The sequence below is a fragment of the Pinus tabuliformis genome, chromosome 8 (assembly GCF_031772625.1).
Source record: "Pinus tabuliformis cultivar Carrire ecotype Pingquan chromosome 8, CPIR1, whole genome shotgun sequence".
Taxonomy (NCBI): Eukaryota; Viridiplantae; Streptophyta; class Pinopsida; order Pinales; family Pinaceae; genus Pinus; species Pinus tabuliformis.
Genome location: NC_142294.1, coordinates 357438045 through 357451357, shown reverse-complemented (window position 1 = coordinate 357451357; position 13313 = coordinate 357438045). Strand labels below are relative to the sequence as shown.

The following is a 13313-nucleotide window of genomic DNA, read 5'->3' as shown; positions in this document are numbered from 1 at the left end:
TTGATACCAAGATAAAAATAATCAAACTTTGAATTATCAGAAGGAGTTGCAGCTCACAGGTGTGTACATCACCTGGAGACTGCAATCAAACAAGGAGGAGACTCTCGCTCACATTCACTCTGCATTACATGAATGAATATTACATATTAAATACATAACTAAAAAATAGGTAGCTGAAAACAACCTCCTAAATTCTAGGAACAACTCCTAAACTAAAAAGGTACGTTACAACCACATAACCATTTCTCCATTATTTCTAACTGAATTTTACTTTAAAAAATGTTTTCATTTTGAGATATTTGATCCCTCTCAATCCATCGTTTATATATATATATATATATGGGGAGAGGGATTAGATCATATCGACTAGATTTTTATATGTACTGACATTTTAATGTGGAGATTGAAAGTCATAAATAAAATATTTTAATGTGAACTACTTATATATTATATAAAACAAGTGGAAAAAAAAAAACTTATAGTTAAAATATTTGATTAGAGTGTTGGTCAAAACTAGCATAGATTCATCTTAACACTAGTATATATTATATAAGACAAGTGAACAAAAATAATTTTTTAAGTTAAAAATTTACTATTGTGTTGCTCAATATTAGCATAGATTCATCATAATTCTAGATCCACCAAGAGCTTAGAGGAATCAAAGCTCCATATGTAAACCTTTACTCAAGTTTTACACTTAGAATGAGATTTGCAATTTGACAGATTTGATTCCTCTATGTTCTTGGTAAATTTGGAATCAAAATGGTTCTATCCTAATTTAAATGTGAAATTTATAATTTCGTTAATCTATTTTTATATACCCTAAAATAATTGTAGTATCACTTTATTTCTTTAATATATACTAAGTTTATTTAAATATTTTATTTTTGTTATTTACATTTCTTCATTTATCCTATAAAAATGCTTCACCAAAACATTATGACATATTGATTATTTTACTTCTATTTATCTATGATAATTATAAGTAAAATATTTTCATGTTCATATTAAAAACATAATTTTATATATAGAGGAAAAAAATAATTTAAATTAAAAAATTTCTTATATTTTTATTTTTTATTAGCCTATATATATAACCTTATGGATATATGTTTTCTATTTCCAAATATGTGGCATTTATTCACATTTTAAAGTGGAGAATATGAAACATAAATAATTTAATGTCAAAAATTTATAGTTAAAATAGTTTATCAATATAAATCTATAGATTTACGAATAGTCAAGAGAAATCAAATCTCTAGAAGTGCAAACCTTTCCTCAAATTTTTCATTTAAAAATCATTTGCATCTCAAAATATTTAATTATTTAATCACTTATGGGTAAATGAATCTACTAGTTGCATCACAATGAAACTCAATTATTTTTAAATTTTCAAAACTTTATATTAGGGTATGCTATTAAACACAATATTACAATTTTTATTTTTAATTTATTTATTTTAGAAGTGTTTTGGGAAAAAGGATATTGAGTTTATATTAAGCATTTTGTAAAAAAAAAGTTAATTTGGTATAATTTTATTTTTTCTGGTTTTTGAAAGGGTAAGTGAAAAAGGAGCAAGGTGGGTTGGTTGGTTTTGTTTACAGCATTATTAAGTTTGAAGTTTGGAGGTGATGGTTTAAAAAATACTAGGATTTTGAAGTTTATAAAATGAAAAAATTACAATTGCTCTCGCTTTTTCTGTAGGTTGATTTTAAACTTCTCATTGTGATAGTATTAGTCGTTAATATTATAGTTTAACGCTAGCTGTGTTTTAAATTCGAACAAAGATGCCATTCCTAACATGTTTTTTGAACATTGAATTTTGGAAATGATTTTAGAGTTTAGTTTGCTAAAAAAACCTTTTGAAATTGTTATTATTTTAATCTTAGACTCGCGCATATCAAACCAATTTCCAATATGTTTTTAGGAATTTTTTTTTATATTTTAAACGTAGATATCAAAGCATTGATCCATTTGAAATGATTTCTTTCAATGCATTTTAATGGGAAGAGTTCGATTCATGTCCGGTTGATACTCGGACACCCCATGAAACCCAGCGCATTAAAACTGTTATGAATGGCACTTACCTATTTCGCCGGAGCAGGAATCGAACCCGATCAACAGATGCATTTTCATTTCAAGTCTCCAATTTAAATTTTAAACAACCAAATACAATGAATTGAACCTATTTGCCAAGCTGAGAATGGAGCTCGATAATAAGATTCCCTTGTCACATTCAAATCACAAGATTCCCTTTCCTATCAGATTCAAATCACGGCGGATAAATTTTTTCCATCCCAGCTTGTAGCTTTCACGTCGAACTCACATTCAAAATCATTCATGTGATATTTCGACTTGAAATGGAGATACAACAGGGAAATCGTAATGGAATCACGGGCACACTGGCAATCTTTGTAAAAGTGCGCGAAAAATTGTAACAATTGTTCAAAATGAAATCGATAGCTTCTTGTCTTCTTCTACCGTCCACAGTCCTGGGCCCTTTAATCCCGATCGCAATTCATAAACGGTGACCTTCGGTTGTGTAAGATTTTGAGATACACAGATAGATCTAGATCTGCAAAACAATAACAAGCTTGCAAGAGAAGGAAGGAAGCGAGCAAGAATTAATAAAAGAATGAAAGTGAATTCTACAATATGAGGTTTAGAATAAATATACAAAAGCAACTAAGTTAAGCTTAGTTGTGCATGCAATAACTAAAGCTAACTAAAGCTAAGTGTGCTTTATCTTATGCTAATGTGTACATGTGCCACATGCATGCAAGCAATAAGCTAACTGGAGCTAATCTAGGTGCATGTACACCAACGCAGCTAGTCTACAGCTAGTCTAAGTGCATGTACACCAACACCCCCCCTTAAGCATAACTTAGGTGAGTGTGATGCAATAATGAATGGGTCCCGGAAACATGGCCATTTTAGGTACCCATATACAATGCATATATACAATGCATAAAAAAATAAAAAAAGGAGGAAAGAAAAGATGTCTGGCGGCAAGCTCCGTCGCTTCAATATATGCTGTTTGATATTGCATCTTTGTCCATCTGTATAACTGCTCTCAGAAGGCCGGTGCTCAATCTCAGGCAACCCTCGTTTGATCGACTCTGACGGAAGACCTCTAAAAGTTTTGAAATCAACGATATGGTTGTTACACCGCTTGATTCTTGGAGCATGCTATCGAAATCCGATTTGGTTATGAAGAGCTCAGCAAGTAGTCCTATGGCTGCTTCCTGATGATCGTCGTCTTCATTCATCACAAACCCCAGAACCTTTGCACCTATCCTTGCTACAGCTGCAGAGATTAATTCCCTGGCCTTTGCGTCTACACATAGATTACGAAGAATTCTCATTACGACAATGCCCTGAAAGGGGTGGTGCAGCATAGAGATCAGCCACTCGATCAAATTCGAATGATTGTGCTCCAGCTCAGAGCTCATCATTAGTCGAAAGTTGTCTCTACTATCGCGTGAAAGCAAATTCAGGGCTTCCCCTGCCTCCTTGACGAACCTCTCATCTTCTGGTTTTGAAAACAGAGAGAAGAGATTACACAGAGCTCCCTTGTCAGAGGAGCTCAACGATATACCTTTCTTTGCAAGAATCATTAATGTGTCTATGGCCAGAATTTGCAGATCAGGCCGCATGGATCCTTCTTGGTATTCAAGAAGGTCTTCCAGATCGCTTATGCCAAAGGTTATGTTCTTCATTTTGTCCCATCCTTGAGATGGATAGTTCTTCATGACCACGTTGAAGAGCATCAGAGCAAGCGTGACCGGCTCAATTTGAATTAGGCTCTTGTTGGATTTGATGAATCTTATAATTTTAGGCGGATCTTCCATTTCTTTGGCGGTGACGGCGGCGGAGGAGGAGACATTCATGTTTGCGTGGACGATTTCTTGGTTTTGTTGACAGACATTAGCTCTCAGGCCGGAAACCTTCAGCCCTGACGCCCCGGCGTTGTTCTTGGAGGCCGACAAAGCTTCCCTCATAATGAGACTCTTTCTATGATGCTCGAATTCTGCGTCATATGTGTGCTTCCGGAGCATGTCGACGATTTCTCCCTGACTGTGCTCCCTCATGAATCGAGCCTCCGAATCCTCATCTCTTGCAGGACTGAAGTTAGTAATGGCATCTCGACCCCGGAATTTGAGGGCCGCTCAGTCATAGGCCTTGGCCGCGCCTTCTTCCTCGTCAAACGGAACCAAATCCCAAGTCTGGTTCTCAATGAGAGAGTTATATTCCTCATCCATGGCGGCTTCCCATTCAGGATGGCCATTTGCTTCTGCATAAGTTTGTGGATCAGATCCATGCATTATATAAGCATGCATGGGCATGGATGGCTCCATAGCTAAGAGTGCTTGCGGATCTTCCTCAAATAGAGGGATAGAGGCAAGATCATCAAAGATATCACTCATGTTGCGCCATTTTTGTGCAGAAGTCTGATCTCGATGTTCAACAACTAGTGTCTAATAGGGGTTTGAGGAACAAAATCAGAAAATGTATACAGACGAGATTGATCATTTACCTTGCCAGATGCAATCTTCAAATTGGTTTGCATGTCATAAATGCTCACAGAATCTGGGGTAAATTCCACTTTCCTTCCGCTGCCTGTGTGTGTCATCTGATACACTGAGAGAAGATTCACAGCAAGCCTTGGAGTATGCAAGACATTTTCAAAACTTCCATCTTCGAATTGCACTCTTCCTTGTCCAGTTGCTGCAACTGCAGAATTATCCCCCATGAGGATGGAGGACCTGAGTATGCATGTAGAGAAGAAAAGGATTCCTTTGAAGAAGCCATATGATGTGAAGCTCCTGAATCGATGATCCATTCTTGTGGTGCAGAATGAAGAGCAATCAAAGCATGCCCGTTTTCTCTTGGATCGGGTGCTTTTTCTCTTGGATCGGGTGCTTTTTCTCCAGACTTCTTCTTAGTATTCTCAGGAATGTGGTCTCCAAGATTGTGTTGCTGGAGTGTCTGCACCATAAGATCTATAGTCTTCTTCATGCATGCAGATTCAGGATGAAAACCACGGTGGCAATAATTGCACATTGATTTTCCTTTCGTTCCTTTCCTTTCCTTTGAGCTAGATGATCCATCAGGGGGTTTGGGATGTCCTCCCTTTCTTGGATCAGGATCCTTCTTCCCTTTTCCTTTCTGATGGTCTTTGGAATTTGCCTTTCCTTTTGCATGCACAGTAAGTGCATGCGCTTTGGAATTTTTAAGTGTGCCCATTTTGATGAGCTTATCTTGCTCATGCATCAAAGACTGAATAAAAGAATCCAGTGAGGGCATCTTCCAAGCTGCACCAGTTGCAGATTTGACTGTGTGGAATGTAGAGACGAATACTGCATACTCTGGACCAAGTTTTGATAAAATGGAAAGAATCAACTGATTTTCTTGCTTGGATTTGTCGATCCCACATCCTTTCAGCTGAACCAACAAGGCTTTATACCTTGTGAAAAAATCTTGAATGTTCTCAAAGATTCTCGGATCTAATGAGTTTAACTCATTTTCGAGAATGTGACCTTGCATTTCATCCTGTTTTCCAAACAATTCTTCCAAAATTTTCCATACTTCATTTGGAGTTCAACATGAAATAGCAGTTCCGAAGAAATAGATAAACATAGGATGCCGAAGGCCTCGTCCATGCAATTGAAATATCTTGCTTTCTCCACTGTCGATGTTGGTTCAACTTCTGTTCCCATGGTTATTCGAAATAAGCCTCTACTTCTGAGATGAAGTTGAATCTTTGGCTTCCATTCGAAATAATTATATGGAGTGAGAATTGCCGATTGTGGAAACTCCAATTTAGACTCCATTCTTTGTTGTTTCTTCAATCTTCTGAACCTGCAAATAAAATTGCTTGTGCACTGATTACAAATCCCTGTGCTCTGATACCATGTAAGATTTTGAGATACACAAATAGATCTAGATCTGCAAAAAAATAACAAGCTTGCAAGAGAAGGAAGGAAGCGAGCAAGAATTAAGAAAAGAATGAAAGTGAATTCTACAATATGAGGTTTAGAATAAATACACAAAAGCAACTAAGTTAAGCTTAGTTGTGCATGCAATAACTAAAGCTAACTAAAGCTAACTAAAGCTAAGTGTGCTTTATCTTATGCTAATGTGTACATGTGCCACATGCATGCAAGCAATAAGTTAACTGGAGCTAATCTAGGTGCATGTACACCAACACAGCTAGTCTACAGCTAGTCTAAGTGCATGTACACCAACAGGTTGGCACATAATCAGTGATGAGGCCTTTAAAAGTTGTGTGGTCAAGCAAAAAATGAATGGCCCAGGGAAATTAATGTGGAGACTGTTGCTTATCCTGGTTGTGATGTCCCTTATTCTATCCACGGGAGCCGACAGGAAGGGCGAATTGGAGAGATGAGCTTCCGGGAACTGCCCCTCCTCCGCCATCAGGCTGCGGCGAACATTGCTATTTGGAGCTAATGAATATGGGATCAGAAATGGAGATACATTGCAAATTTTCAGAATGAATGCGGATAAATTCAAATTTCAAATCGATCCACTGTTCGGCGCCCACCCAATTCGTCCCGCCCATCCAATTCGTCTGACATTGGGGGCCCTGCAGGTCGCGTCGGTATTTTCCGGTGGAGGCTGGAGTCCTTTCCCGGCCGGAGAGCTGTCTCGTTACATGCCCATGCATGTATGGTGAAGTTTCTAGGTGATTGCTCGCTGACTTGAAGTCCCATCATAGTACTCTTAAACCGCATTGAATAGCCAATAGCATAGGAAATATTGCTCGCCATGTTTATTGATGGCAGCTGTCAAAGTATTAATTTGTTGAGGGTGTGCGTCAAACAAGTATAGAATTTAATTTATAGTAATGTTTTCCAGAAGGGAAGCCATGCACGCTAAAACAACCAAAAAGGGGGGCCGAGTATTGACGCACTCATTTCAAATCTAGTAATTTCTGACGTTCAGCAATTCAATGATTTAGTCTTAAGCAATTTTTCAATTGTCGGTTTTGACGGAATAAAGATATATTGTTTGAATTGATTTTTTATGGGTTGGGTTTTGATGAAATAAAGAGACATGGGAAGTGAAAGTCTTTGATTGATTTCAAACTTTAGGCCAATTTTAATGATATAAGTTGAATTATATAAATTATATATATATGATTGATTTAAGTATTGGAAAATTTTATTTTAGGATTGATTCCGGTATTGCGAAAATTTTAGATTATGATTGATTTTAAGTATAAGAAAACTTTAAATTAGGTTTGAAATTTTATAATTTTTTTATTATAATTGTAATTAAAAAAAATCATTTGGGATAATGAATTCTGTATTACATTTTTGAATTTCAAAATAATCTTTTTAATTTCAAAATGATTATTTTGATGGAATGAAAGAATTTTGTTAATTAACTTAAAAAAAATTAAAATGATAAATTAAAAAAAATCATCTCATAGTGATATATGGTGGTGAGATTATCACATAAAAATATATATCATGAGACCATGATATTAAAATTTAGTTTATATTCTTGAATTTCAAAATGATAATTCTGATAGAATGAAAGAATACATGGTGGTGAAATTGTTACATAAAAAACATATCATAGTACCATCATATTAAAATTTAATTATAAATGAAGGAATCAGAAACATGTTATATAAAAAATTAATTAGGTTAAATACTTTATAAATTTAAAATTTTATAATAAAAATAAATAATTATATTAAATTTTAATTATATATTTAAAATACTATAGTTTTAAAGAAATAGTTATCATTTAAATAAAAATAAGAATATAAAAAAATATTTTAAATATATTTTTATTAAATTTATTAGAGAAATAATTATTAAAATTTAAAAATAGAATTATCATTCAATTTTATATATATATATATATATATATATATATATATATATATATATAATATAATTTATTAATGATGGATACGAAAAAGATTTACCATCTTTTTAATATTTAACATTAAGTTTATATATATAGATAAAAAATAAATATATATATAAATTGTTTATTATATATATATATATATATATATATATATATATAATAAATTTGCTAATGGTTTATGTGAAAATGGTGTGTCATTTTTTAATATATAATAATAATAATAATAATAATATCTCTTTTTAAGGTCACAGCCAAGCCAGACACCAAATTGGTGTATGAGACCCCCTTGTTTGTGGGACAAGGGACCCGCCTCCGTGCAACGATTTGACTGCTAAGTCTATGAAGGTGATGGAGGAGCATCCAGCTCCGAGGAGACAGAAGGTGGTTGACTGTCTTATGGAGAGAATAAGAACAAGCAGAGAACACATGCATAGCTGGACAGGTTATCAAACTTGTCATTTATTTTAATTTTCTTTATTATTTGTTTTATTTCCTAGAAGGTCATTTAGAGACCATGGTAATTGAAAATTGTGCTTTGTTTTAAATTTAGAAATTAGTTAGCAGTAAATTAGCATTTAGTACAAGAAACTGGTACACAGTTGGAATGATTCTGGTAAATAGTTCAACTGAAAGTGGGAGCAGTTACGCTACCCAGATGTAAAAACAGAGGGAGACGGATAATGAAAAAAATTCCCCTCGAAGAGAAAGAAACAAAACTATTCCTCTGAATAAAAATAAATTGTTTTTAGAACCACTGCTAAAACAATTTGTCCATTTACTTTACGTTATGTGTGTTAACATACATTGAAACCATAATACAAAGAGCAAACCATACAGTACGCGAATATATCTGGAGAAAGGAAGCTATACAAGTAGAGCACGCGCTACTACAGGTGACTAATTCACACAGAAAGGAAGGCCGACAAACAACTTTGACAAGCATAACCAGGTAACGCAAAAACAATCATTTTGTACCTTTAACAAGACAAGTAATGACTGAAAGTAATGATACAGTAATGTATTAAATTCAATCTATATAAACAAGTGCATAGTTTGAAGTTGTCTGAGCATCATATGCTCGCCGGGGCGAGTCCCTTACAAAACACAACTGTTTCAAATAAAGTGGAAGCCGCAAACGGCTAACAGAACCAACAAAAACCCATACGGTTCCATTTGTTACCTACCAGGAGGCAAATATCTACAACCCAGCACTAAACGAAAGAGTGGAGCAACGGTTGACATAACCCAGGAGACTGCAAAAATATTACAAAAAATAACTCCCATTCCTAACAAATTTACAAGCGGAATGACGCCGGAAATGCCCTACCCGGTTTGAGGCTTGTGGGTTTGGGTTAGCTCTAGAAACGCAGGAGGATAAAACCCTCGGCGGCCAACCCCGTGCAACAACCTGCAAGAACGAGTGCAGGCGTATATTAAAGCAAAGAAAGACGAGCAAAAACGAATAAGGCAGAAGCAAACAAACAATCTTGAACCGTGGCTCTTACCTGACGTTGCAGAGGCAGCAATGGGAGAACCCACCGATACCCACGACTTGGAGAACAAGGAACAAACCTGTTAGAGCCGGAAGAAGACGGAACAACAAAGTCTGGCATAGAACCGGAGCCTACCTTCGAGATAAGGTTGAGCGAAGTGGTTTGTTGAAGCTTGGAGCTGGAGAGAACCTGTGACAGAACCCATTACCAGTTAAGATTGCATGCAAAGGAACCATTCGACAGGAACCAAGCAAAGAAACAGAAAACGAAACGCATTGAGGCGTAAGGAACCGACATTATACCGCTCTCACAGGAAATACCAACGCGCAGGCTAGCGAGAGGCCGGGAGGAACCAGAGACTTCAACGAACGAAGGGACTGTGAGCACAAAACCCTCCACAGAGCAGAGCGGGGTTTAACAAAACAACGACGAAATGACTAACGAAAACCAAAGTATAGTGTAACAAAAGGCGGAAGCGACAGCCGGACAGAACCCACAGGTGGAGTTTTCCAACCAGTGCAGCCGGTTACAAACCCTCCGAAAAATCTAGAGGCCTGTACATTGCATTTACGCCAACGTTTAGTCATATTTCTTGCTGCCCAGTTGACACGGCATGCCACGTTGGTGGGCTGGGCCATCAAAAGTGGTATCAGAGCAGGTTGACAGATAGGAGAAATGGAGGGTGGTAGAGGAGGATGAGGAAGAGGAAGAGCGATCCAAAGAATAGCAGAAGAGGGACTCCGCGAGGAGATTCGCGTTTTGAGAGATAAATTAGCAGTGGTAGAAGCTGGGGGAAGGAGAAACCCAGCGGACGATAGTGATGAGGATGTGGCAGCACCCGAAGAGGAGTTTGAAGGGGTGACACCGGAACTCCGGTTATTAAAGTCAGTTTTGTTGTCTAGTCATAAGCCAAAGCATGAGCTACCCACTTATGATGGAACTCTGTCTGCAGATGTGTTATTAGATTGGTTAAGCGAAGTGAACAAATATTTTGAGTTTGAGGAAACGAGTGAGGACAAGCAGGTGAAGTTCGCCGCCACAAAGCTGAAAGGACATGCGTCCTTGTGGTGGGACAGCGTTCAGGGGGAAAGAAAGAGGCAACACAAACAACCTATAAAGAAGTGGGCCTGAATGGAGGCAAAACTGAAGGAAAAATTTCTACCGAAAGACTATCAGATTATGTTGTATAGACAGGTGCAAAATTTAAAACAAAGAGGGATGATTGTTAAGGAATTTACAGAAGAATTTTATAAGTTGAACCTACGAGCAAGGTACGTGGAAGATACCCCAGAAAAGACAGCCCGGTTTGTAAATGGGTTGAGGGGGGAAATCCTGGATGAAATCGGTATCCTCTCGCCTGGAACTTTGGACGAAGCTTATCAGTTTGCACTGAAAGCGGAGGAGAAAATTAATAGAAAACAGAACGCTAGGAGAGGAGGCGGAACTGGCAGAGGGAAAGGTAAGGTTTTTGGTAGAGGTAGAAGTGCAGGTTCTAGTGAAGAAGGCAGCAGTTCCAAGTCTGATGGCACAACAGAAAAGGAAAATAGCACTAGAGGAGGACGACCAGCTCAGCAAGGGTGAGGAAGTGGTCGGGGCAGGGGAACTGTCCAGTGCTATCGTTGCCACAAGTTAGGACACAAGTCGTATGACTGTCCTGAAGGTGAACCGGTAGGCGGAAGAGGAGCTTATGTTGCTCAGCCGGAGGATGTTGAGGCAACACCTCAGGAAGTGGAGAATACACCAGAGACGGGTGAAGCTTTGGTGTTAAATAAAGTGCCGTTAAAACCAGCAAAGGAAAATGCAGAACCTGACCAGCGAAAAGCTCTATTCCGGACTGTTTGCAAGTCACAAGGTAAGTGCTGCAAACAGATCATTGATAGTGGAAGTACCGACAATCTGGTGGCGGTAGAGATGGTGGAGAAACTGGGATTGAAAAAGCTGAAACATCCCACTCCATATAAGGTGTCATGGCTGCAGAAGGGACACCAACTGTTAGTGGATGAACAGTGTGAGGTGGAGTTTCAGATAGGCAGGTATTAAGACAAAATTATCTGCGATGTTATGCCGATGGATGTCTGTCATATATTGCTAGGACGACCCTGGCAGTTTGACAGAAGTGTAGTTCATGACGGAAAAACAAATTGTTACAAATTTGTCAAAGACGGAATCAAGCACACGCTAGTACCCATCAAGGAGGAAAGTACAGCTGAAACTAGTGGGGTAAAAGCATTGTTGATGGCAGGTAAAGAATTTATAAAGCAGATTGAGGACAGTGATGTGAATTTCGCTGTCATAAGAAGACCAACAACAGTAATATTACATATACAGATTTCAGATTTGCCCGAGGAAATCCAAAAGATGTTGCAGGAGTTTGGGGACATTGTGGTGGATGACCTTCCGGATGAACTTCCACCCAGGAGAGGTATTAGTCACTGCATTGACTTTATACCAGGGGCAAGTCTGCCAAATAAAGCAGCTTATCAGATGAGTCCTAAAGACCATGAAGAAATCAGGAAACAGGTCCAGGAGTTGTTGGACAAAGGATTGATTACAGAGAGCATGAGCCCCTGTGCAGTACCAACTATTTTGGCTCCAAAGAAAGGAGGAGAGTGGCGAATGTGCACAGACTCTAGAGCCATTAACAAAATTACGGTTAGGTACAGGTTTCCCTTACCGAGAATGGACGATATGATGGACTGTTTGAGTGGGGCGGCTTATTTCTCGAAAATTGGCTTGAAAAGTGGATATCACCAGATCCGAATTCGGGAAGGAGATGAGTGGAAGACAACTTTCAAGACGAATGAAGGCTTATATGAATGGCTGGTGATGCCATTTGGGTTGAGCAATGCTCCCAGTACGTTCATGCGCTTGATGAATGAGGTACTAAAGGAATTTATTGGGAAATTCGTAATAGTTTACTTGGATAATATTTTGATTTTTAATAAAACGAAGGAAGAACATTTCAGACATATTCGTAGTGTGTTGAGGAAACTGCAGCAGAACAAATTGCTGATCAATCTGAAAAAGTGTACTTTTTTTCAGCGGGAGTTAGTGTATTTGGGCTTTGTAATTGCAGAAAACGAATTAAAGATGGACCCAGAAAAGGTGGCAGCTATAGCTAGCTGGCCTTCTCCGGGAAGTTTGTTTGAAGTCCGCAGTTTCCATGGATTAGCAAGTTTTTACAGGAAATTCATCAGGAATTTCAGTGAGATCTGCGCACCCATGCTGGATACGATTAAGAAGACAAATCAGCCATTTCACTGGACTGAAGCAGCGGAGAGAGGTTTTCAAATTTTGAAAAAGAAGATTACCGAAAGACCGATATTGAGGCTGCCTGATTTCAACAAACCTTTTCAGGTTCGTTGTGATGCCAGTAATACGGCCATTGGGGCAGTACTAAATCAGGGGGATAGACTAGTCACATATTTCAGTGAAAAGCTGAACGAGAGTAGACAGAAATACTCAACCTATGACAAAGAATTCTATGCAATTATACAAGCGTTAAAACATTGGAGGCATTATCTGTTGGGTAATGAATTTGTTTTGTTTACAGATAACTCTGCGTTACAGTACATTATGCAGTAACATAAACTGAACCATAAACATGCAGCATGGGTAGAGTATTTACAGAATTTCATGTTTGTACTAAAACATATCAGTGGGCAAGCAAACAAGGTAGCAGATGCTCTGAGTAGAAGGATTCTACTCTTACAGGAAGGTACGATGCAGGTTTTAGGCTTTGAACACCTGAAAGAGCTGTATCAAACAGATGCCGATTTTAAGGAAGCCTATGAGGCTTGTCAAAACCCTCTGTTAAGAAACAACAGTCTGTGGTTGGATTATAATTTACAGGAGGGATTGTTGTTTAAGGGACGACAGCTGTGTATTCCCAACTGCTCTATGCGCGAAAAC

At 37.7% G+C, this 13313-nt stretch overlaps 1 protein-coding gene across 1 annotated transcript; it reads left to right on the top strand.

The window, feature by feature from the left end:
- The first annotated feature begins 10619 nt into the window (after positions 1 to 10619).
- Positions 10620 to 12986, top strand: LOC149235603 (uncharacterized). Its single transcript, XM_089368603.1, has 4 exons — positions 10620 to 10860; positions 11035 to 11434; positions 11516 to 11975; positions 12444 to 12986. The coding sequence occupies exons 1-4, from the start codon at positions 10620 to 10622 to the stop codon at positions 12984 to 12986; spliced, it is 1644 nt and encodes a 547-aa protein (XP_089224729.1).
- The last annotated feature ends 327 nt before the right edge of the window (positions 12987 to 13313 follow it).